Source organism: Papio anubis, chromosome 2, assembly GCF_008728515.1.
Source record: "Papio anubis isolate 15944 chromosome 2, Panubis1.0, whole genome shotgun sequence".
Lineage (NCBI taxonomy): Eukaryota > Metazoa > Chordata > Mammalia > Primates > Cercopithecidae > Papio > Papio anubis.
In genome coordinates, this window is record NC_044977.1 from 20,201,479 (window position 1) to 20,225,265 (window position 23,787).

The 23,787-nt window shown below is 38.2% G+C and overlaps 1 protein-coding gene across 3 annotated transcripts in view; it reads left to right on the forward strand.

The window, feature by feature from the left end:
• The first annotated feature begins 3,289 nt into the window (after positions 1 to 3,289).
• The window catches only part of TBC1D23 (TBC1 domain family member 23), a 64,761-nt gene continuing 44,263 nt past the window's right edge, over positions 3,290 to 23,787 (forward strand). The window contains exons 1-2 of one of the 3 annotated variants that reach the window (XM_003893855.4): positions 3,290 to 4,004; positions 22,152 to 22,263. In XM_003893855.4, the coding sequence (XP_003893904.1) occupies positions 3,952 to 4,004; positions 22,152 to 22,263 (165 nt within the window). In that variant the 5' untranslated portion in view covers positions 3,290 to 3,951. Of the gene's footprint in view, positions 4,005 to 22,151; positions 22,264 to 23,787 lie in introns of those variants that run through there. The other 2 variants (XM_003893854.4, XM_009199152.3) reach the window with 2 other exon arrangements.

Genomic DNA, 23,787 nt, shown 5'->3' on the forward strand with positions numbered 1-23,787 from the left:
AATTACGACTTCTGAGGGTAGGTAATAAAAAAATGTTGTCGCTTCAATCATGGTCTCTGTTGAACTCTTACTCTGCGGGAAGCCAGCCACTACGTCAAGAGAATGTTCCAGCAGCCCATGGAGAGGCTCATTTGGGGAGGATCTGAGGCCTCCTGCTAACAGTCAACACCAACTCATCAGGCATGTGAGTGAGCCACCATGGAACTGGATCCTCCAGCCCCACTGAAGCCTTTAGATGACTGCATGACTGCAACCCTGGCCAACATCTTGCCTCCAACCTCAAGAGACCCTCAGCCAGAACATCTAGCTAAGCTGCTTCTAGATTCCTGAATGCACAGAAATTGTGAGTTAAGTATTTATTGCTTTAAGACATTGAGTTTTGGGGTAATTTGTTGTGTAGCAGTAGATTAAAACATCTCATTAGGTCTTTGTCTTCACCTAAGAATGCACAAAAGTCAAGAAAAGGCTGCACGAATATGGAATAAATGATCAAGAGCTATGATCATTTCTCCATCTCTTTTTAACAAATGCTAAAATAATATTTCAATGAAAACTGAATTAAATTCTACTCACATAACAACTATGACCATGCAGATGAGTTCATAATCCTTACCTGTCCCTGAACCCAACCAGCCATTTCTATATAGGTGAATAGTTTAATCCATTACAAAAGTACTTCAGAAAATTCCCTAGTTCGTTTTACAAATATTTATGGAGATTCTACTGTGTCATAGGCATGGTAGAAATTAAGTACATGTAATACAGTATAAATGACATAATTATATGGCTCAGAACACCAAATAATAGATGCAAAATCTTTTTATGTTCTCTACAATTTCATTTAAAACCAAGACATTTTAATTTTCTCGTTATGAGAAATACATTTTGATTTGATTTTATCCAAGGATAATATGAAATAATACACCTTCCCATTAGAATGTGGGATCTACAATTAGATGCACAAATGCAGGTAGGGGATACACCCTAAGATTTCATAATGAAATCCTCTCTAGTTCTTGAAAAGTGTTTTTGTTTTGTTTTAAGCAGAGGTCCATTACGAAAATTTAACAAATTCTACTTGAGGGAGTGAAACCTGTCTCAGAAAGATAAAAATAAAATAATAACAAAGAAAAAGGAGTCAAAGACCTTCCAAGTTTCAAGTACTACTTGGCCGCTCAGCTAGATTTCTAGAATTATCACTAGAGGAAAAAGGATGTCCGAGGTCTTGAATATCATGACCTTGGAGCAAATACTGAGTAGAACTTACAACAGGTTGATGAATAAAGAGCAAATGGGCAGGGCATGTTGGCTCACACCTGTAATCCCAACACTTTGGAAGGCCAAGGTGGCTGGATCACCTGAGGTCAGGAGTTCGAGATCAGCCTGGCCAACATGGCAAAACCTCGACTCTACTAAAAATAAAAAAATTAGCCAGGCATGGTACCACACGCCTGTGGTCCTGGTTACTCGGGAGGCTGAGATGAGAGAATTGCTTGAACTTAGGAAGCAGAGGTTGCAGTGAGCTGAGATCATGCCACTGTACTCCAGCCTGGGTGACAGAGTGAGACTCTGTCTCAAAACAAACAAACAAACAAACAAACAAACAAAAAACAAACAAAAAAACCAAAGACACAAATCCCCAGAAGATACTATCGCTAAACAATTTCGGTTGAAATATTGTCCCCAATGGGTTATACATCACTAAGATATTGACCCTGTCTAGACCTGGCTCCCTAATTTGTGAGGACTAGTACAAAATTAAAACCAGTGGCTCCTTGTTCCCAAATTATTAAGAATTTCACGATGGCAACACTAGAGTGTGAAATTAAGCACAGAGTTCTTCTAAGCATGTGGTCTCATGCTATTGCATAGACTACATGTCCATGAAGCTGGCTCTGGCTCCATTAAAGAACACAGAAGTCAGAACTTTCCACTTTACTTTGAAAGACTAAAGAACTGTTTAAAAATGTCAAGTGACGGGCCGGGCGCGGTGGCTCAAGCCTGTAATCCCAGCACTTTGGGAGGCCGAGACGGGCAGATCACGAGGTCAGGAGATCGAGACCATCCTGGCTAACACGGTGAAACCCCGTCTTTACTAAAAAATACAAAAAAACTAGCCGGGCGAGGTGGCGGGCGCCTGTAGTCCCAGCTACTCGGGAGGCTGAGGCAGGAGAATGGCGTAAACCTGGGAGGCGGAGCTTGCAGTGAGCTGAGATCCGGCCACTGCACTCCAGCCTGGGCCACAGAGCGAGACTCTGTCTCAAAAAAAAAAAAAAAAAAGTCAAGTGACATATTTTTAATGGGAAAATATTCTACTAGAGACTATAAAGCAGTTGCTGATTTAATTATACTCAAAATGAATCATAATTGAGTACTACAATCTTCTTAACCAGTGAACAACTGCTTCTCATGTCAATGACTGAATAGGTTTTAAAACCATTTTTTGAAAAGTTTCTGAAAACCTACTGGCAACAATTGAAGGGACGCAGGGGAGGTCCTGAATATTAGAATGGTAATGTGACCTAGATTCACGTCTTTTATTCTTTTTGATAGAAGGCATCTAAAGTCTCATTCTATGTTAAAAGAAATGTTCCCTAACAGAGGACTGAACATTACAGAGATCCAGACCTTGGAAGTGGGTGCAGTACCATGCAGATCTGTATTATTGCCTTTTAGGGAAGAGAGTGAACATGTTTTTGGTTGTAAATGAGATAGCTGTACTATGTTTTGTATTTATTTTAATAAAAAATAGGTTTTAAAATTATGAAACACTTTCCATACCTAAGTATAGACTCTGTAAAGAATACTGGCCACCTATGTGGCCACCTTGGGCCCTTAATATTAAAAAATTAATGCAAACTCCTCCCTTTCCCTGAATGTAACTGCCATTCCGAGATTTCTATGTATCATTCCCCTGCATTTTAAACTCATATGGATCTATTTTTAATATATTGTCTTTTAAACACCAAATATAAATGATACCATACTTTACCTATCCGTCTGCAATCTGTTTTGCTCATTTAACAGCGTATTTTTCAGTTGTATCCATATTGTTACATGCAGTACTACTTCATCACTGTTGTTTTCAGGGCTTGCAAAAGCATTTCTTTAGGTCCATCCTCCTGAGTGTGTGCTCATCCCAAGGCCCCGGTGGTGGCCAAGTGTCCGCCCATGTGGTGTGAAGGGGAAGTGGAATGGGAAGAGAAGGATTTTGGCAGCTCTCCTTTCCTGGAATTCCAGTCCTAGAATTCTAAATTCGGACTTGATCTTTCAGACTGTTAGGAAGATATATTTAAGTTAGGAGGCTAGAACGTATCTCCTTTAGTATTTAGCTTGATTTACAACTTTTAAATATTCAGACAAAAAGTATGCGGGCCTTCACTTATACTTTTGACGGGGCCTCACAAATAGGGGTGGTCCTGCCCCTTTCCTTACGTCCCACTTCTTTCTGCAAATTAAACTGCTACAGCAGGAAATTACTGAACTGTGGCTCTTCTCCTACGTCCGCCTTCCCTGTGTCAATTCCCATTTCCCTGGCTTTCTCAAATAGTTAGGACTCTAAATTCTAACTTTGTTAATTTCGACGCCAAGCTGGAATGAAGACGCTAACTGGACGCCAAAACGAGACGCTGTTACCACACAAGGCCTCCAACTGGGACGGCTCCCACCGAGCTCCGCCCACCCCGCCCCGCCCGCGGCACCGTGGCATCCTGGGACATGTAGTCTTTGGAGGGGCAGCTGCCTCCACCAAGTCTCCTCCCCCAAGACGCTGCCTTTCGGCCTCGGGACGCCGTGACGCTGCGTTCCTGCAGTCCCTTGCCACCTCCCTCTTTCTTCCCGTCTGGGGAAGCTCAGTGCTGGACTTCCGAAGACCTTTTACGACATTGGGTCTCGGAGTTGGTCTCAGCGCGGGATCCACTTTTCGGCAAAGTGACGTGGACGTCAACAGCAATGGCGGAAGGAGAAGAGGTCCTGCCGCTGCCAACGTCGAGCGGCGACAACTGGTGAGTGAAAGCCGGGGCTAATTCCCAGTGCCCCTTTATTCTTCCTTCTCAACATCCTGCCGGTCCCCGAGGAGCCGTCTGGCGTCGGCATAGAACGGAGAGGCCGGTCCTAGGCGAAGTCCGGTGCCCTGCCCCGCCCCCTCTGCCTGCCGGGTGCCCCCTGCCTGCCAGGTTCTACCCGAGGGACTGGGGCGGGACTCCCAAGGAGAGGGGTGTCATCCAGGTGCTGGGCCTCAGAACGGTCCTCCCATGTCGTCCGTCAGTCTCCAAAGTGTGCCGGAGAGGGTGGCTTCAGGGCTGGGTTTGGCCGGAGTCCCTGGCTGTGGGAGTTGGAGTAGGCTGAAGACGGAAGTTTGTTGGATGCAGATCTGAGGCACTAAAATACAATATGAAGAAAAGACGTTTTGAAATGACCACTGCGAACTTTGCTTGAGGGTTCAGAGGTTGACCCCAGGAGGATCCCTTCCACGTAGCTGGTATACTTTTTTTTATTCTGGCTGTTATCTCGTTTTGCATTCCAACAGTTTTCATCATGCGTCTCCTTCACGCAAGTCGTCGTTTCCCCTACTACCACGTTTCTCACAGCTCGATTTCTGAGCTTTGGATGCAGTGTGGGACTTTGCTCTTGCTGCACCCAAGCTTTTGCATGCTTACTTGATTTATAGTCGGGATTGTGGGGGAGGACCGCCAATAATTTTTTGGTAAATTGCTTACCCAGTGTTAATCTTTGGGAAAGGCTTCTACTTTTGAAATAGTTGATCTCACAGTACATTGTTATGTTCTACAACATCACTTTTGAAAAAGGGACCTTTAGAGGCTTGTCTAAGTTTTACAGTTGATCTAAGTGTATTGACCACATGTATTAGTTTTGGGTTTACTTGTTCGTTATATTGTTTGTGTACAGCTCATGGGCACTTTAAAAATAATACAGGACATTCATAGACCTCGACTTTAATCTCAGAGGAAAAAAATGGAAATCGTTGAAAGGGATAGGTAATTAGTAATTAAGAAATTGAGCTCTCCATTAGCAGACATCAAACATTCCTTAACGCTGGGCTCTCCAAGGTGTCAGAGGAACACTTCATGGTGATCTAGATGTATTTTTTGTTCTTCAACTTGCTTATGTTGGAGTTGGGGAGGTATAACAAGGTAAAATTAATCTCATTCTTTGTGAGCGTGATTAAAAGTATTACGAGAGGTTGGCAGTGGGGGCTGGGGCAGTTGGAGTCACTGGGGGAAAGCTTCATGAAAGCAGCAGCATTTCAATTAGGCTTTGAAGAATGAGTAGGATTTAAACCCCAGGGCTGTCTGATAGAAGCCACATATTGTAATTTAAAATTCTCCAGTAGCAGCATTAAAAACTAAAAAGAAGCTGGGCACGGTGGCTCACGCCTGTAATCCCAGCACTTTGGGAGGCCGAGGCGGGCGGATCACTTGAGGTCAGGAATTCAAGACAGCCTGACCAATATGGTGAAACTACGTCTCTACTAAAAATACAAAAGTTAGCGTGGCGTGGTGGCGCGTGCCCGTAATCCCAGCTGCTCAGGATGCTGAGGCAGGAGAATCGCTAGAACGCGGGAGGCAGAGATTACAATGAGCGGAGATCGAGCCACTGCACTCCAGCCCGGCGACAGTGTGAGACTCCGTCTCAAAACAAAGAAAAACAAAAACTGAAAAGACACAGGTGAAATCAGTTTTAATAATCTATTTAACATACTTCAACATGTAATTAGTTTAAAAATTATATAATTGTACATCTTTTTTGTGCAAAGTCTTCAAAATCCAATGTGCATCTTACATCTACCTTATATTTCAGTTTGGTCTAGCCACATTTCAGATATTAAATATCCACACATGGCTTGGGGCTAACATATTAGTGCAGAATCAGATTAAGAGATGGAAAAGGCCTCTGAATGGAGTAACAGCATAAGCCAGGGTGTAGACAAGGCAACTAATTTGTTTTGAGAGTAAGAATGAGAACTACCTGGTTGGAAAGAAGTTGCAGAAAAATACGTCTTTTTGCTTCTGGTATCCTGCAAGAATGGCAGGAGAAAAAAGAAAAATAGGTCTGGAAAAATAGTAAAAAAAGTTTTTAACTAATTAAAACAACCTTTTTTCAGTGACAGACATTACAACACTTTTCAGAAAGTGACCTAGTTGATTATAGCCTGAAGTTTGCTGTTTTGGAACGGTGAATTGTATCATAACCTGGCCTTCACCAGCTCATTGAGTGCCATGAGGGGAAATGTTTCCACAGTTAAGGTGCCTCTGGGGAGTTCTTAGGTTTGAGGGATTGTGAGCATGTTCCTGGTTCGCAGGGGCAGAGGACATGGAGTGAATGTTTACTAGAGACAGCATTTGTTCTCTTGTAGGATTGCTGTATCTTTGGTGTGTCTTTGTATTTTTGCTGGTTTTATTTTCATGAATGGAGGAACACTGACATAGTCAGTGATTTCTGTTTTCCCTCCATCCTCTTCTAATCTTTCTCCTTTTTCTCCTAGCACTCTCATCGTCCCCCCAGAAGAGGGTTTGAATAGAGTCAGGAAGACTTTGGGATTGGGAGCCATAGGTTCAGTAAAGCCTGTGTTCTTAGAGTGCTTGGTGAATGGGTTATAGAATGGGAATACTTTACTCTTTTTTTATTTTGTTTTAAGAAACGAGGTCTCACCATGGTGCCCAAACTGGCCTCATACTCCTGAGTAGCTGGAGACTACAGGTGTGCCCTATCCGTCCCGGTGTTTTACGCTCTCTTCCCTCCCTCTCCCTCCCTCGCTCTCTTTCTTTCTCTCTTTTTGAAGCAAATGTTTTTAACTCCGTCAGATGGAATTTTTTCCAAAATACATCGTATATCTTACTGCCTAGCTCAAACTCATCTTAATGACTTGAGTCATTCAGTTTACAAATGTAATTTAAGGATAAAACTACATGTCTGTCCTCAAGGAATTTATGGTCTAGATACAGGAGGTGTGTTTGAGAACGTGGATTACTTTTGTGTTACTGTAATATGGTGAGACTCTTGGGGCCTATCTAGACAAATCGTTGCTATGCTAAATGACACAGCAGTCCCTTTTCGAGATTGCTTTTTGTAAGTTTTTCCTATTTTCTTTTTTTGTTGTCAGTAGTATCTCTTAATTTGTTCCTAGTCTGTGAAACTAAGTCATTGAACTTGTTAAAATTGTATATACATTCTTAAAAAGGCTCAGGATGGATCTTGAAGATCTTAAAAGTATGTGGACTCTATGACATTGTTTTTGCTGATTTTCAGTTATGTTCTAGTTCAGTGCTTCTCAAAATTTAAATATGCATTGGAATTATCTGGGGAGCTTGTTAAAATGCTACCCAGGTAATTGTAGTTGTGATTCAGTAGATTTTGAGGTGGAACTTGAGATTCTGTTTCTGACTAGCTTCTGGGTGTTGCTGATTATGGTGGTTTATGGACCACACTTTAGTTATCAGGGTTCTAGATTGTATGTATATCAGAATGAGTAGGTCAGAGGAATTTGTGTATGTCACATTGTATCACCTTACATGTTATACTAAAATACGTGTAATTACATGGCTTATCGTTGCTCTTTAGATAATGAACTTCTCAAGGGCAGTGGCTGATAAAAGGCAGGCGGCTCAGTAAATGTTTGTTGAGTGAATGTACGCATGAATGAATAAAGACTTTCATATAATTATGTGCAATAGCATACTAAGCTGTCATTTCATACAAATTTCCTGACTCCAGTGTTTTTGTGAGCTGTGGAATTGTCTGTTAGTATAATGCTTATTCTTTATGCAAAGCCAGAGTAATCAAAAAATTCCTCGGCTTTCAAGCTCTCTGGGATTCAGCCATGTGAGCTCAAAGGGTGTGCTGAAATTTTTGTAAAAATGCTTATAGTTAGTTTGAAGTGATTTGAATTTAATTTAAAAAAATTAATATAAGTTGTGAGAATCTGGATTTGTAAAATTAAACATGTTGAATTGTTACAGTGAAAAGATTGGTAATTACCCTTCTTGGTATTGAAGAAAAATAGCACTGGATTTGAACATATATTCTCATTTTCCAAGACTTTCTTCCTGAAATAATGTCTAAAGATCTAAAGTCATAACTTAAAAATTGTTTTGGTCTTGACGTTAATTATATAACTGTTGAAATTGGGAGTTTGTTTAATTAAAAAATGTTAATATTCAGATTTTAGTGTTTTTTATTGCTAAACTCTTCTTAAATTATTGCTAAACTTTTCTTAAAATTGTAAAAATATCAATTCCACAAGAATCTTCTATTGTTGTTAATCTGAGATGTGAGTAGCAATTGTTTGAGAATAAGAAGTTATTTTTCAAAGTTTTCTGTACTCTGTAAATAGTACTATCAGTGCTCCCTGTTTAATAATCATTAAAATATGAGAAAAGATTTAAATGTCATTTAAGAACTAAGTGTTTGAAATTTTAAATATGATATAATCAATAAAGAAATATGTTAAATACGAAAGAAAAAGTAACTTTGTTTAAGAAGAACATTGTCTACTTGTGAAACTGGGAAGGCTAGATACTACTTTAGAAGAAATGAGAAAATGAACTTCATTTGTTGAATTGGGGTTGTGATTTGACAGTTACTTGATTTTGTAAACTATAATTAGAGGGCAGGCAAAGAAATGAAAAAGACATACTGTTTACATTAAAGTCTTTAATTATAATGTAAATTTTATAATTTTTAAAGATAATTTCTTTTTTAAGATGGAATCTCATTCTGTCACCCAGGCTGGAGTGCAGTGGCATGAGCTTATGATCTTGGTTCACTGCAACCTCTGCCTCCTGGGTCCAAACAATTCTCCTGCCTCAGTCTCTCAAGTAGCTAGGATTACAGGCATGTGCCACCATGCCCAGCTAATTTTTGTATTTTTAATAGAGATGGGGTTTCACCATGTTGGACAGGCTGGTCTCGAACCCCTGACCTCAGGTGATCCACCCTCCTTGCCCCCCACAGTGTTGGGACTATAGGCGTGAGCCACCACGCCCAGCCTAAAGGTAATTCTTAAGTAATAATTCACTTCTAGGATTTTGTTTCCTGTGGATGTTTTAATATCCATAATTTGAGTTAGCGATTGCTTTTTGCATGCTAAATAAATGTATTTCAGTTAATTCATTTTTATCTCTGTATACTCACTGCAGAGAGGGGCAAGTGCATTCCCTATGTAAGTATAGTGAGCAATTCAGAGCACCCAGTTAAATATACTGCAGTATGCAGCCAACTTTTCAGTAGGAGTCTTCTGGACGGAATTGAGAAAATATGCTTGACAAAGCATTTCTGCTGCATCGTGCTGAAATGTGGATTCTTTTTGGTATAAAGACAGTGCCTTTTCTCATGTGTCCAAAAGCAAAATAGAATTTAGCAAAAACATTCTCAGTTCAGCAAACATTCACTGAATAGTGGTTATATTCAAGCTGCTGTGTAAGGTTTTAGAAAAAAATTTGAAACAGTTTTAAGACCAGGAAAGTGCATTATGGTGCCTTCCTTGGACACTTTAGTTTTTTCATCATTTTATCTCTAGGAATACTGTGTGAAAATAACTTCTGAAGATATCTAAATGCTGGTATTTTGGAAATTACAGGCTCTAGCAGAAAAGAATAGGATTAAACAGTTTGAAAAGGGGCAGGGCTTAAAATGAGTTCGATATTGAGAATTACAGATGGAAAGCAAGTAAGTACCTTCCACTGAGCTCATAAAATCAAATTCTTTCTTGTAGAAATAAAGAACATAAGAGCCACTTAAACCTATTTTCTGAAATTTACTGTCTAGTTGTTTTAAGGGTCTGCCTAACTTTTTAACCCGAGTTAAGAAAATAATGTCTAATTACATCATTTGTTGCAAGTCTTCATCTGTTTTCTTGATGCTTAAAGGAGTTTTTTCTTATCCTTTAGCTGACATTGCATTTGATAGTTGGGTGGGAATCTTGTAGTGTTTGCTTCTTTTTTAAAGTAGTTGTTACATTAAACTAGTTGTTATGGTGGTATTTAATAATTTTAGCAAGGAGATACAGGTTGAATATCTCTTTGGAATGCTTGTATTATACTTAACCGGTTGAGCATCCTTAATCAAAAATCTGAAATCCATAATGCCTAAGTGAACATTCCTGTGAGTATCATGTTGGTGCTCCAGAGTTTCAGATTTTGGAGCATTTTGGAGTTGGGATTCTTGGATTTGGGATGCTCAACCTATATAAGAAAATACTATACATTTACATAGAGCATTACTCTCTCTATATAATGCTTATATAAACGTTTCATTTTGATCTTAAAACAGCTCTATGAGAAAGCATAGTTATGCGTTGGGCGTGGTGGCTCATGCCTGTAATCCCATCACTTGGGGAGGCCAAGGTGAGAGGATTGCTTGAGCTTAGAAGTTCGAGACCATCCTGGGCAACATAGTGAGGCCTCGTCTCTACTAAAAATAAAAAAATTAGCCAGGCTTGGTGGCACACACCTGTAGTCCCAGCTACTTGGGAGTTTGAGGCAGAAGAATTGCTTTAACGAGGGAAATCTAGGCTGCAGTGAGCTATGATCACTCCACTGCACACCAGCCTGGGTGACAGAGCGAGACTCTGTCTCTAATAATAATAATAATGTACATGTGTTATTTTTCCTTTAAACAGTTTCTAACCTTTGTTTTGAAGCCTCTGTGCATCACTTTGTGATGCAAAAGATTTATTCGTCTCATGTATGTGTGCAATTTGAATACCAGAAATCCTTTATTTTGTGAATTCCATTTAGATTAATAACCATCAGCATAAAATTCAGTGAAATCTTCTTATGAAAAAAAATCTTCTCTGATGATTTCAGTCCAGCTTAAAAAAAAAAACCCAATATGTTTTTTTTTTTTTTTTTTTTTTTTTTTTTTTTTTTTTTTTGAGACTGAGTCTGGCTCTGTCGCCCAGGCTGGAGTGCAGTGGCCGGATCTCAGCTCACTGCAAGCTCCGCCTCCCGGGTTTACGCCATTCTCCTGCCTCAGCCTCCCGAGATGCTGGGACCACAGGCGCCCGCCACTTCGCCCGGCTAGTTTTTTGTATTTTTTAGTAGAGATGGGGTTTCACCGTGTTAGCCAGGATAGTCTCGATCTCCTGACCTCATGATCCGCCCGTCTCGGCCTCCCAAAGTGCTGGGATTACAGGCTTGAGCCACCGCGCCCGGCCCCCAATATGTATTTCTTTGTCGAACTATGATCCCCATTGGCATAGTACCTTTGAGAATTGTCCATATGTTGCAAAGTGTCGTCACTTCATTTGCTATAGTTGTTTCTTTATAACAACTATGTTTCTGAAATGATAGTTTCAAGACAAGGAATGTTGGTGACACTTCTTTTATCGTTACACTTTGGATAAAGTGGAAATTTGTAATAGACATAGGTAATATCTCTCTCTGACTTCTTGCTGTTTTCATACCACTTTCTGTCTTAGGCAAAAGATACACTCTATTTTTAGTTTCCAAATGCTGGGGGTAAGAAAACAAGGATGCATTTCATAGTGCCTTAAAAATACTGAAAAGTCACCCCATATATATAGATAGAAGGGAACAGTGTTGAGGATTTTTGTTTTGAGAAAGCATGGAAGAAGAAAGGATTTAGAGTACTCGCTGAAGTTGACTGCTCATTAGAGAAATTACTCTCCAATTTTGTAGTCAAAATCTTACAACAAATGCATTGCAACATTATACATGTAGTTATGAGAAACTTTTTTGTGTCTGTCTTTTTATTTTTTACTTAGGCAACAACTGAGTTTTTTTCTTAGCAGAGAAAGGGGCACCATTGGTACCGTTGGTGTAATTTGATCTACATGGATTGCAGATCAAAAATAAATCTAAGATTTAAAACACCTGTTCCATTTGTAGTTAATTTTAGTAGCTTATAAAATAACATTTCTGTGATCTCTATCTCTTTTTGCCTATTGCATACAGTGATGAAATACTGTAGCTGTTAAGTTTGGCTTGTCAAGCCAAGAGGACTAGATTTAGCACCTTCTTTACTTGGCCCAAGATCATGATTAAAACACAAATTCTAGGGAAGATTACATTATTCATAAGGGAATCTCCCAAAGCTGTTTTTGTGGATCTGGTCCTAATGCAAAGTTTTACAATTTTTTTAAAGCTGGTGAATGGGTGTTTTTCCCCTTGGCATATAAATTTGTAACTTGTTAAAATGCTTGTAACAAGCATGTCTGATTCTGACACAAATCTAGATAACTTCACAATTATCAAATTGTATCAAATTGTGTTCTCTCAAGACTTTAAGTTATCAAGTTCTTTTCTGAATGTGCTATCATACTATTGAAATACTTGGAAAGTTTTGATGGTTTGAGGTTGGTGTTTAAAAATAAGTTGCACAAGACATACTGTGGTCATTGAGCTCCATGCGCATCTACTGTACAAGTGAATATGTAACAAAGTTATTCTCTTTTCATTTCTACCAAATGTCATACAGAATATTCAAGAGCTAATTAAGGAGTTTTGTTATGGTAGTACTTTGTAACCAGCGTCCTAACAATAGTAGCAAAATAGGTTCAGACAAAGCTTTGGTCCTGATGTCTCATTACCTGGGCATTAAGAAACCCCCAGAAATGTGGTGGCACAAATTAAGCCATGAAACCACAATTCAATACATGCAGCTTGCCACTGCTTGCTCACTGTTCCACAGTTTGCTAGTGCTTATGACTAATTAGCTGTTCACTTTAGAACATTTTTAAATAATTGGTCAGAAGCTTATACCTGATTAGGATATATACATGGACAAGCTGGGCTGTCAGGGTTTAATCTGTGCTCACAGTGGTTTACATTCTAAACAAATATGAATAAACTGCACCTCATAGGCGCTCTTACCTCTGTTCAACAGGATTTAGATGATAGGACTTGGACTAGAACCTTGGAATAGCCATCTGGCATGTAAGCTACATAAGAGCATTGACTTTTTTTTCTGTACTGCATCCCCAGTGCCTCACACAGTGGGTAGCCTGTAGTAGGTGCTCAATACGTATGTGTTGAAGGTTTGAATAAAAGAATACTTATGTCAGGGAAGGAAATAATTCAGAATATGGGTTAGGAAAGCAGAGGAAAATCTAAAAGAGGGTGTTTTAAGGAGACAGTCAAACTTTGCAGTGTTTGTAAAGGGGACGAGAGCTGAGAAAGATGACTAATGACTTCTGAGAGCACCTTTAGTAGAGTGATGGAGGTTTTGGGTGAATGAGAGCGTTTAGCTGAGTCAAGACTACTGTTTTCAAGGAAGTTGAACTGTAAAGGGAAAGAGAGAGGTGACTTTTTGATGGGAAGTAGGTTATATTTATATATAGGACCCTTCAAGTAAGTAAATGTGAAAACTTTAAAGGAAAGGAGATAATCACAGGTTATATTTTTGAATGCTAGAAGTACTTTCAGTGAAGATTTCTGAGTTCTTTTTTTTTCTCTTGGCTCTGTTTAATACTGTTAGCAGACTCACAGGTTTGAATAATATCCTATGCGATAGAAATAACATATTTAAGATGTCTACATGTCAGGCTTTGGGCTTTTATTGATTTCCCAGTAGTGTAGCTTTTGTTTTTTTATTTTAAGAAAACAATAATGAATCTTAGACCTTGATCACTTTAAGACACAAAATTAATTTTTTAATGTGGTAACTGGATTTTCTTTGTAATTTCTCTGTACTCTGCTGTTAAGTGTAGAGTGATTACATATATTATAGGCCCTACTTGGTCCTTTTAAAACTGCTAGTCTTCATTATTTTTATAATTACAGAAAAGGATTTAATTTTAAGAATTTTGAAGATTAGTAAAGCTGACTTAGCTTAGTTGATAGACTGAGAGGCTTCGTGAATTTAAAACATTTTTTTTTTCCAACCCAGAAAACATTCTATTAATATCTTAGTGTTTTAGTTTTGGTTAAGAAAGAAGGTGGAGATGATACAGAGAGTGGTCCCTATGGAGTGGTGAGGATCAAAGAGGGATGAGAAGTGGAAGGGGGTTAGCAAGAGAGGGAAGAGATAAATTTAAGATGAGGGAAAAGTTGTTACATATATTGTCAAGAATTATTCGTGAAAGGAACAACCAAAAGTTTGGTAGCTGGATGGAAAGGGAAAGTGTGGGGACGTTTTTGTGGTGAACATTGCTATTTCTAATGACAATTTTTGAGCATATTGTCTCGGAGGAAAGAGCCAGTAGAAAATAGACTGGAATAATAAGTTGCTTATGTTTGTTTGTTTGTTTTTGGAGGGGGCTGAGATCAAAGGGAAGAGAAGCCTGCTGGCCTGTATTTTCTCTTTGGAGTCATAAGTAAAGTCACGTGAGATAAAGTGGCCGGGTAAGGAGTCTGAAGTAAGTGGTGAATAGGAGATTTCCAGGCACTATTGTTATATGATAGCATCATAGAGTTGTCTTATTTTCCCAAGAAGCCCACAGTGAGTAGAGTATAGGAACAAAGAAGGCAGACTGGTTAGATTAACCTAATGTTAGGAATTTGCAGCTTTCTGAATGTAACAGAAAGACCAAGGAGTGAAGAAGTCAAGAGTGTTGTCAAGAATATGCTTTAAGTTTTGGGCCATGGAATCAAGACTGAGGACATAAAGTGAAGTCACAAGAAGACTCTTCTAACTAATCCATGCCACCCTTCCATCCTTTACCTTTGTCTCCATCCACAGGGAGTGTAGGGAGGATGCTTACTCCCTCAAATTAATTATTTTCTCCACTCAAAAATTGAGCCACATATTTTTATATCTTTTATGTTACTTCCAAGTTTATCATACTGAAAACTTTTAAAATACAGTTTGTTGTCAGCTATAAGTTGAACTTGTTTAGCCTGTTTATACTTGCAATATTAAGTATTGGAGAGCTAGAATGAAACAGTTTAAAGTAGCACATATGCCACGTTGTTTCCTACTTAATGATTCTGTAAAGTATCCTTTCTTAAGTAGCAGTTACTTAATACGCTAAGCAAAGAAGTAATATGTTTGAGAACATGCAGTATTTCATTTTCCCTTCCTGCCTTAGATTGCTAGGGGTAATGACCTCCAGAGATGACACAAACAAGTGGGAAAACATTCCATCCTCATGGATAGGAAGAATCAGTATTGTTAAAATGGCCATACTACCCAAAGCAATTTGTAGATTCAGTGCTGTTCTCATTAAACTACCGTTGACTTTCTTCACTGAACTAAAAAAACTATTTTAAAATTCATATGGAACCAAAAAAGAGCCCAAATAGCCTAGGCAGTTCTCAGCAAAAAGAACAAAACTGGAGGCATCATGCTACCTGACTTCAAACTGCACTACAGGGCTATGGTAACCAAAACAGCATGATACTGGTACAAGAACAGACACATAGACCAATGGAACAGAATAGAGAACCCAGAAATAAGACTGCACGCCTACAACTATCTGATCTTTAATAAACCTGACACAAGCAACGGGGAAAGGATTCCCTATTTAATACATGGTGTTGGGATAACCGGATAGCCATATACAGAAAATTGAAACTGGACCCCTTTACACTGTATACAAAAATCACCTCAAGATGGAAATCTAAAAACTATGAAAACCCCAGAATAAAACCCAGGGAATACCATTCAAAATTATATTTTCAGTATAATTGAGTTTATTATAAATATATATGTCTATAAATATATATGTCTATAAATACATACATGACAAACTGAAAAGTAATTAACAAAAAGTGATTATCTCATGGTAATGGAATTGTGGTTGGTTTTTAATTTTTTTAACGCATTGGCAAAATTGTCTAAAATGATTATTAAAAAGTCATTTTAAGAAAGTAAGCTGTTGTTCAGTAATAATAACAAAAGTAATAGTATTCATGGATTCTGTTTATTAAAGAATTATGTAGCCAAGCATTGCACTGAATGTTTTGTGTTCAGAAACTTATTTAAGCATTAACTGACCCTATAAGATAAGCACCGTGGTGCTTTTTCCTTTTATAAGGTCACATGGCAGTTGAAGGGCCAAAATTGAAACCCGGATCTGACACTGAAGCTCAAATTTATGAATTTTTATCATACATTAGAGCTGATTTTTTTAATTGTGGTAAAGTATACATAATGTAAGAAGTTTACCATCTTAACCATTTTTCAGTGTGCATTAGTATTAAGTACATTTACATTGTTGTGCATATAATCTCTAGAACTCCTTTCATCTTACAGAACTGAAACTTTGTATCTGTTAAAGAGCTCTGCATTCTGCCATCCCTCTGCCCTGGTAACCTCTATTCTACTTTCTGTCTCTCTGAATTTAACTACTCTAAGTACCTCATATAAGTGGCATTGTATAGTATTTGTCTTTTTGGGACGGATTTATTTCACTTACCGTAATGTTGTCAAAGTTTACCTATGTCGTAGCATGTGTCAGAATTTCCTTCCTTTTTAGGCTGAATAATAGTCCGTTATATCTGTACATAAAGTACACCCCCCCATTTTGTTTCTTCATTCATTCCTCAGTGAATGGACACTCGGGTTGCGTTCACCTTTGTGCTACTGGGAATAATGCTGCTGTGAACATGTGTATACAAAAGTCTCTTTCAGACTCTGTCTTCAGTTCTTTCAGATATTCCAGGATATGGAATTGCTGAATTGTATGGGACATTTATTTTTAATTCTTTGTGGAACTGTCATACTGTTTTCCATAGTGGCTGCATCATTTTGCATTTCCACTAACTGTACACAAGAGTTCACAGCTTTGTCAACACTTGTTATTTTATGTTTTTGAAAGTAGTAGTCATCCTAATGAGCGTGATGGGTTCTTTGGTTTGGTTTTATTGTTTTTTGTTTGTTTGCTTTTTGAGACAAAGTCTTGTTCTGTAGCCTGTGTTTTGAGACAGGGTCTCGTTCTGTAGCCCAGGCTGGAGTGCAATGGTGTGATCTTGGCCTTACTACAGCCTCTGCCTCCTGAACTCAATTGATCCTCCTGCCTCAGCCTCTTGAGTACTTGGGACTACAGCCGCACACCACTACAACTTGCTATTTTTTGTAGTTTTTGTGGAAACAGATTTTTTCCATGTTGCCCAGGCTGGTCTCAAACTCCTGGGCTCAAGCCATCCAACCAGAAGTGCTGGGATTACAGGTGTAAGCTACTGCTCCTGGCCTGGTTTGGGTTTGGTTTTTGAGTGAGGTTTTAATAGACTTGATCTTTAAATTCTTTCAGACCTCTTGAAGAATAAATAATTAATAAATAATACATATGTATCATACACTTTACCAGTTGAACTACTGATACTTATGTTCAAAATTAAGATAATTATAATAACCAAAAAGTTGAAAAAACTCAAAAGCCCGTTATGTGATGGATGGATAAGTAAAATATGGTATATTCATATACAGTGGACTATTTGGCAATGAAAAGCATGTACTGATACATGCTACATTATGGATAGATGTTGAAATGTTATGCTAAATGAAACCAGGCATAAATGCCACACATTATATGATTCCATTTATATGAAATATCCAGAATAGGTAACTATGTAGAGACAGAAAGTAAATCAGTGGTTGGGAGAGGTTGGGGGCAGGATAGGAGGTGCTGGTGGGGAGGAATAGTGAGTGACTACTAATGGGTATGGGGTTTCTTTAAGTGAAGAAAGATACTTGTTAAAAAAAAAAAAAAGGGGGATGAACTAAGTTTTGTTTCTTGTTTTTGTGCCCTGTTTGGCGAGAGAGTGTGTACATTTAAATAGTTTTCATAAATTTTGAAATGATGGGAAAAATAAGTTTTTAGAACATGGTTGGGAGGAAAACCAAATTTAGAAAAATGTTAATATATAGTCATTTTTTGCTAGTGGGAGATTTTCTGTAACTTTTTAAATTTTAGGAACAAAATATATGTAATCCAATTGCTTTTAAAAATCATAATTTTTGTATGATTCAATATGGTTTATTCAGAAAATTACAAAATTTCTAATAATGAATTAGTTAATTATAGAAGCATTTGGAAATGCATATTAAATTTGGTAGTGCTTGAAAATTCGTGCTTCCTTCTCCCATACATTGTGCAAATGCTTCCATATGTTATTCACCATTTGGTAGAAGAAGAAAAATCCAATTCATTTGCTAGCTTGAGTATAAACATTAAACTAATTCCATGTAAATCTAGTGACATTGTTTGCCTCATTGTAATTCTGAAGCAACTTGGGCAACAATGCTTAGAGTAGGTGATTTTATCATACAACATCAGGTGAGGGGATATTCTGTTATGTTTTATTTAGGTTTTGAAAATATGCTATTGATAGATCATGACAGGAACCTGTGGTATTATACCAACACATGTTAATAGTTTAAAAGTCACAGAGTCAGGAGGAGGTGAGTTTCTCCTTCCTTCCAACCTCAGAAGCATTGGATTTGGTCTGTCCTGAACTTTCTGAGCAAAGTAGATAGTTTTGCTTATTTTTTGTATTTCTTAGAATAAATGGAGAAGGCCTGTACTTTTCTGTTTTAAAACCTTGTCTGGATGTCCAGTGTAACTGTACCAACCTTTAATTTGTAAGGTCAGTGAGAAGCTGCTGTAAGGTTTAAGAAGACTGAACAAAACACAGTCCACCTACTCATACCACACCAGATATGGATTTTGCTTTTGTGTGCTAGAATTGTATTACTTGTTTAAAAAGTAGAAACTTGGTTTAGGGGAAGAGGAGAGAGCTAAATGCCATAGAATTCTTATCTCTGCTTGATCCTTCTATGAATTATTTACCTTAACAATTTTCAGCTCTTTACTACTTTTATAAGCACATTTATATTGTTGAAGGTCTAGTAACTGTACCTTTGGATGCCTTGTTCAGAAAATCATGTTACTTTTAATTATTTAGGTTTGTAAGAAGTATCTTTTACTACTTAGGGTGTAGCATTTTCTGGTCTTCAAAGGAGCCCTTGCTGATGGTTCTACTGCTGGAGAGCACATTCGTGGTTCCCTGGGGACAGCATCAAAGAATCCAACAGCAGCTGTATCAACAGAGATGTGCTTGTACATTGTTATGATTTTAAAAGTACTTTGAGGATTGGGCATTTTGCAACAAAATACAAGCTTTGTTCTCGGGAATAGTAAGGGATTTGGCAAAATTATTTCAAAAAGAAAAGAATTTTGCACTAAAAAGTGAACAATTCTAATTCTTCATTCATCTAGTAAAATAATTTCATTTCAGTAAGTAGTGTTTTTAGTCCCTCATTATTTGATACATTTGACTGTTTAAATATATAGTATTTTTTCACCAAAGATGCCATTAAATTTTCTTTGTTTCATGGTTACTAACAGCCTGCCTTGTACATTTTGGCCAGAAGAGAATAGATAAACCCCAGTGTTTATCAGCTGTAGACCTGAACTGTCTCTCAACAGTAGACTTGAAATCTTTTTCTCTACCTCTCTCTTCCAACACTTTGGTGACCATATAGCAAAAGAACTAAGTGTTTCTTGTGTGGTCACTAGTTATCTTCTGTTCATATGAATTTGTAGTAGCTTTGTCAAGGAACCTTTCAAATTCAACAAGTACTTTTCTGTTGAATATGATCCTATGTGATTACATTTTCATGTAATTCCTTTCCCTTAGGAGAGCAACATTTTATGAAATATGTACATTTAAACTAATATTCTTAGATGCCTATCAATGGGGAGGTTTTCATTGTCTTATTGAAAAAAATGAAGAGTGGGAGTAATTTATTTTCTTCAGAACCACAAAAATGGGACAAAAATCCTGATTTCCTGATCCTAGTGAGATGAACTGCCTTTTGGACTGCTTCAAGGAATGTTATAAGTTGTCCAGGTCATGAAGCTCTTAAAAATTTGTACAGATTTTTAATGTGTGCTGAAATCGTAAACAGTGACTGAAACCTCAGTTTTTGAAAATTCCTAAGGAATTGAGTGATTTTTTGTTTTGTTTTTTTTTGAGACGGGGTCTCACTCTGTTACCCAGGCTGGAGTGCAGTAGCGCCATCTCGGCTCACTGCAGCCTCTGCCTCCCGGGTTCAAGCAGTTGTCTGCCTCAGCCTGCCAAGTAGCTGGGATTACAGGCACCTGCCACCATGCCTGGCTACTTTTTTGTGTTTTTAGTAGAGATGGGGTTTCATCTTCTTGGCCAGGCTGGTCTTGAACTCCTGACCTTGTGATCCACCCACTTTGGGCTCCCAAAGTGCTGGGATTACTGGCGTGAGCCACTGGGCCCGGCCAGAATTGATAATTTAACTGGTTATTTTCTGGCTAGAAAACAATATATACCTTTGTAAAAGTATTCTTTTAATTATTTTTACCTTATACAAATGAAATTAAATTCATACTTTTCTCCTAAACATAGTAGACTGAACAAAACTGCTTGGTAATTTACTTGATGATTGTTGCAGGAAGTCAGGGACCCCGAACAGAGGGACCTGCTGGAGCCACAGCAGAGGAATATAAATTGTGAAGATTTCATGGACATTTATCAGTTCCCAAATAATACTTTTATAATTTCTTTTGCCTGTCTTTCTTTAATCTCTTAATCCTGTTTTCTTCATAAGCTGAGGATGTACGTCACCTCAGGACCACTATGACAATTGTGTTAACTGTACAAATTGATTGTAAAATGTGTGTTTGAACAATATGAAATCAGTGCACCTTGAAAAAGAACAGAATAACAGCGATTTTTAGGAAAAAAGGGAAGACAACCATAAGGTCTGACTGCCTGCGGGGTCAGGCAAAAAGAGCCATATTTTTCTTCTTGCAGAGAACCTATAAACAGACGTGCAAATAGGGAAGATATCACTAAATTCTTTTCCTAGCAAGGAATATTGATATTAATACTCTGGGAAAGGAATTCATTCCTCGGGGGAGGTCTATAAATGGCCGCTGTGGGAATGTCTGTCCTATGTGGTTGAGATAAGGACTGAGATACACCCTGGTCTCCTGCAGTACCCTCAGGCTTACTAGGATTGGGAAACTCCATCCTGGTAAATTTTTGGTCAGACTGGTTCTCTGCTCTTGAACCTTGTTTCTTCTGTTAAGATGTTTATCAAGACAATATGTGCACCGCTGAACATAGATATCAGGAGTTCTGCCTTTTGCCTTCAGAAGCATGTGATCTTTGTTCTGCTTTTTGCCGTTTGAAGCATGTGATCTTTGTGACCTACTCCCTGTTCATACACCCCCTCCCCTTTTGAAATCCTTAATAAAAACCTGCTGGTTTTGAGACTCTGGTGGGCATCACGGTCCTACTGATATGTGATGTCACCCCTGGTGGCCCAGCTGTGAAATTCCTCTCTTTATACTCTTTCTCTTTATTTCTCAGCCAGCCAACACTTATGGAAAATAGAAAGAACCTATGTTGAAATATTGGGGACAGATTCCCCGGTAGATGATGTGATATTATTCTTTTTCTTTAATATACCAATAGATCGTTTTTCCCCTCTAACATTTATTTAATTCTTATTTTAAGCTAGGCACTGCTCTAGGCATGATATTGATATAGTCATTTACTAAATAGTCTCAGGCTGCAGTGTTTTGAATTCTTGACCGAATTGAGCATAATGTTAAGAACATGAATTCAGGAACCAGACTGTTAAAATTTGAATGCTGGCTCTACTGCTAATATGACATGTGACCATAATATGACATGTGACCATATACCATAATACTGGTAAACACCTTGAAAGAATAGTAACTTTTTAATACCAATAAAGTTATTTCTTCAGTTGTCCCCTAAATGTCTATAACCCTTCTTTGCCTCCATTTTTGCATCTGTATGTGGGGTCGGTAATGTAACCTACCTCATAGGGATTGTTATAAGGATTAAAAAGAACACATAAAGTGTTTGAAATAGTGCCCCACACATAGTTGCTATGTAAAGTCATTACCACTGCTAGGAACACTATTATTACTATGACTTCACAGTGCTGTCAGCCAGCTTACCCCATCTCCTCTTTAAAGTAATCTAGGAAAAGACAACGAAACTGGTTAGAACTAAGGGTAAAATGAGAGTAAATTGACTATATGAAGCCTGAGATTTCCCACCAAGAAAACATGTTGTGTATGCCTTGGCATTACATTTTGGCTGCTGAGAACTTTTGTGTCTTAGACAAGCCTTTAATAGGCCATGCTTATAAATGAATCTTGAATAAGAAAAAGTATGAAGTAAAGTTTATTTTAATAAATAGGACTTGTTTTTTAGGGAAAAAGATCTTGAAGAAGCTCTGGAAGCAGGAGGTTGTGATCTTGAAACTTTGAGAAATATAATTCAAGGAAGACCACTGCCTGCTGATCTGAGGGCCAAAGTTTGGAAGGTAACTAGAAACTAAAATGAATAAAATGTAATCATTGAAGAATAATATTTTTAAAAGTTTGTTGCTTCAGCTGTCTTAGTTGCAGAAAACTTTATTATCTTATGAGCATGCCACATCTAGAAGATTTATCAAACAGTAGCTTATTAAAATGTGTGTTTCTGTAGTGTTTGGTATATTTAACAATAATGGTTTAGATTTTGGAGTGTAATATATGCTTTTGTAGCCATTAGAAATGGTGTTTATGGGGCCAGGCGCAATGGCTCATGCTGTAATCCCAACACTTTGGGAGGCTGAGGCGGGCGGATCCCCTGAGGGCAGGAGTTCAAGACCCTCCTGGCCAACATGGTGAAACCCCATCTCTACAAAGAGGCTGAGACAGGAGAATTGCTTGAATCCAGGAGGTGAGGCTACAGTGAGCTGAGATAGCGCCATTGCACTCCAGCCTGAGTGACAAAGTGAGACTCCATCTCAAAACAAACAAACAAAAAGAAGTGATATTTATGAAAATTGTTTCGTGAAACAAGATACAATCAGTGAGTAAAATAGGATGTATATTTGCAGATACAGATCATAGCAATGTTTAAAAAAAAAAGAAAAAGTATGCCTCTGGCTGTTGGGGTTATAGGAAATTTTCCCTTTGTTTTCCTCTATTCAGCTATTCACCAGTGTGTGTGTATTATTATTTTTTTAAATTTTGAATTAAGATGTTGTTATGATTATAAAAGAAATACATGTATTTTTGGAAACATATACGACATAACAACCACAAAGGATAAAATAAAAAACTGTTACCTACCACCTATAGGTAAAACACGTAAGGTCTTGGTGCTTACCTTTTTACCTTTTTGCCCTATGCATATACGTAACAGAAATGGAATTAAAACTGTACATAACATTCTGAACATTTTATTATAGAAGTTTAAGTACATGCTAAAGCGTAGAACTTGTATAATGAACTCCCATGTGCCTATAACCCAGCTTTAACTGGTATCAACATTTAGCCAATGTTGTTTGATTAGTATCCTCATCCTTTCCTCCACATCTGACTCACTGGACTGTTTTAAAGCAAATCCTTGCTAGCATACTAAAAGTCTGAAACATTTAAAAGAATGGTAATTCCTGGCCAGGTGCAGTGGCTCACGCCTGTAATCCCAGCACTTTGGGAGGCTGAGGTGGGTGGATCACCTGAGGTTAGGAGTTTGAGACCAGCCTGGCCAACATGGTGAATCCCCGTCTCTACTAAAAATACAACAATGAACTGGGTGTGGTGGCCGGTGCCTGTAGTACCAACTACTTGGGAGGCTGAGGCAGGAGAATCGCTTGAACCCGGGAGGCAGAGAGGTTGTGGTGAGCCGAGATCATGCCACTATGCTCCAGCCTGAGCAACAGTGCGAGGCTCAGTCTCAAAAAAAAAAGACTGGTAATTCCTTAACATCATAAGATAATTTCTTCAGTTGTCTCATACATGTGTTTTTATAGGTGATTTGTCTAAATTTGAATTCTAGTAGGCCTACCTGTTGCATT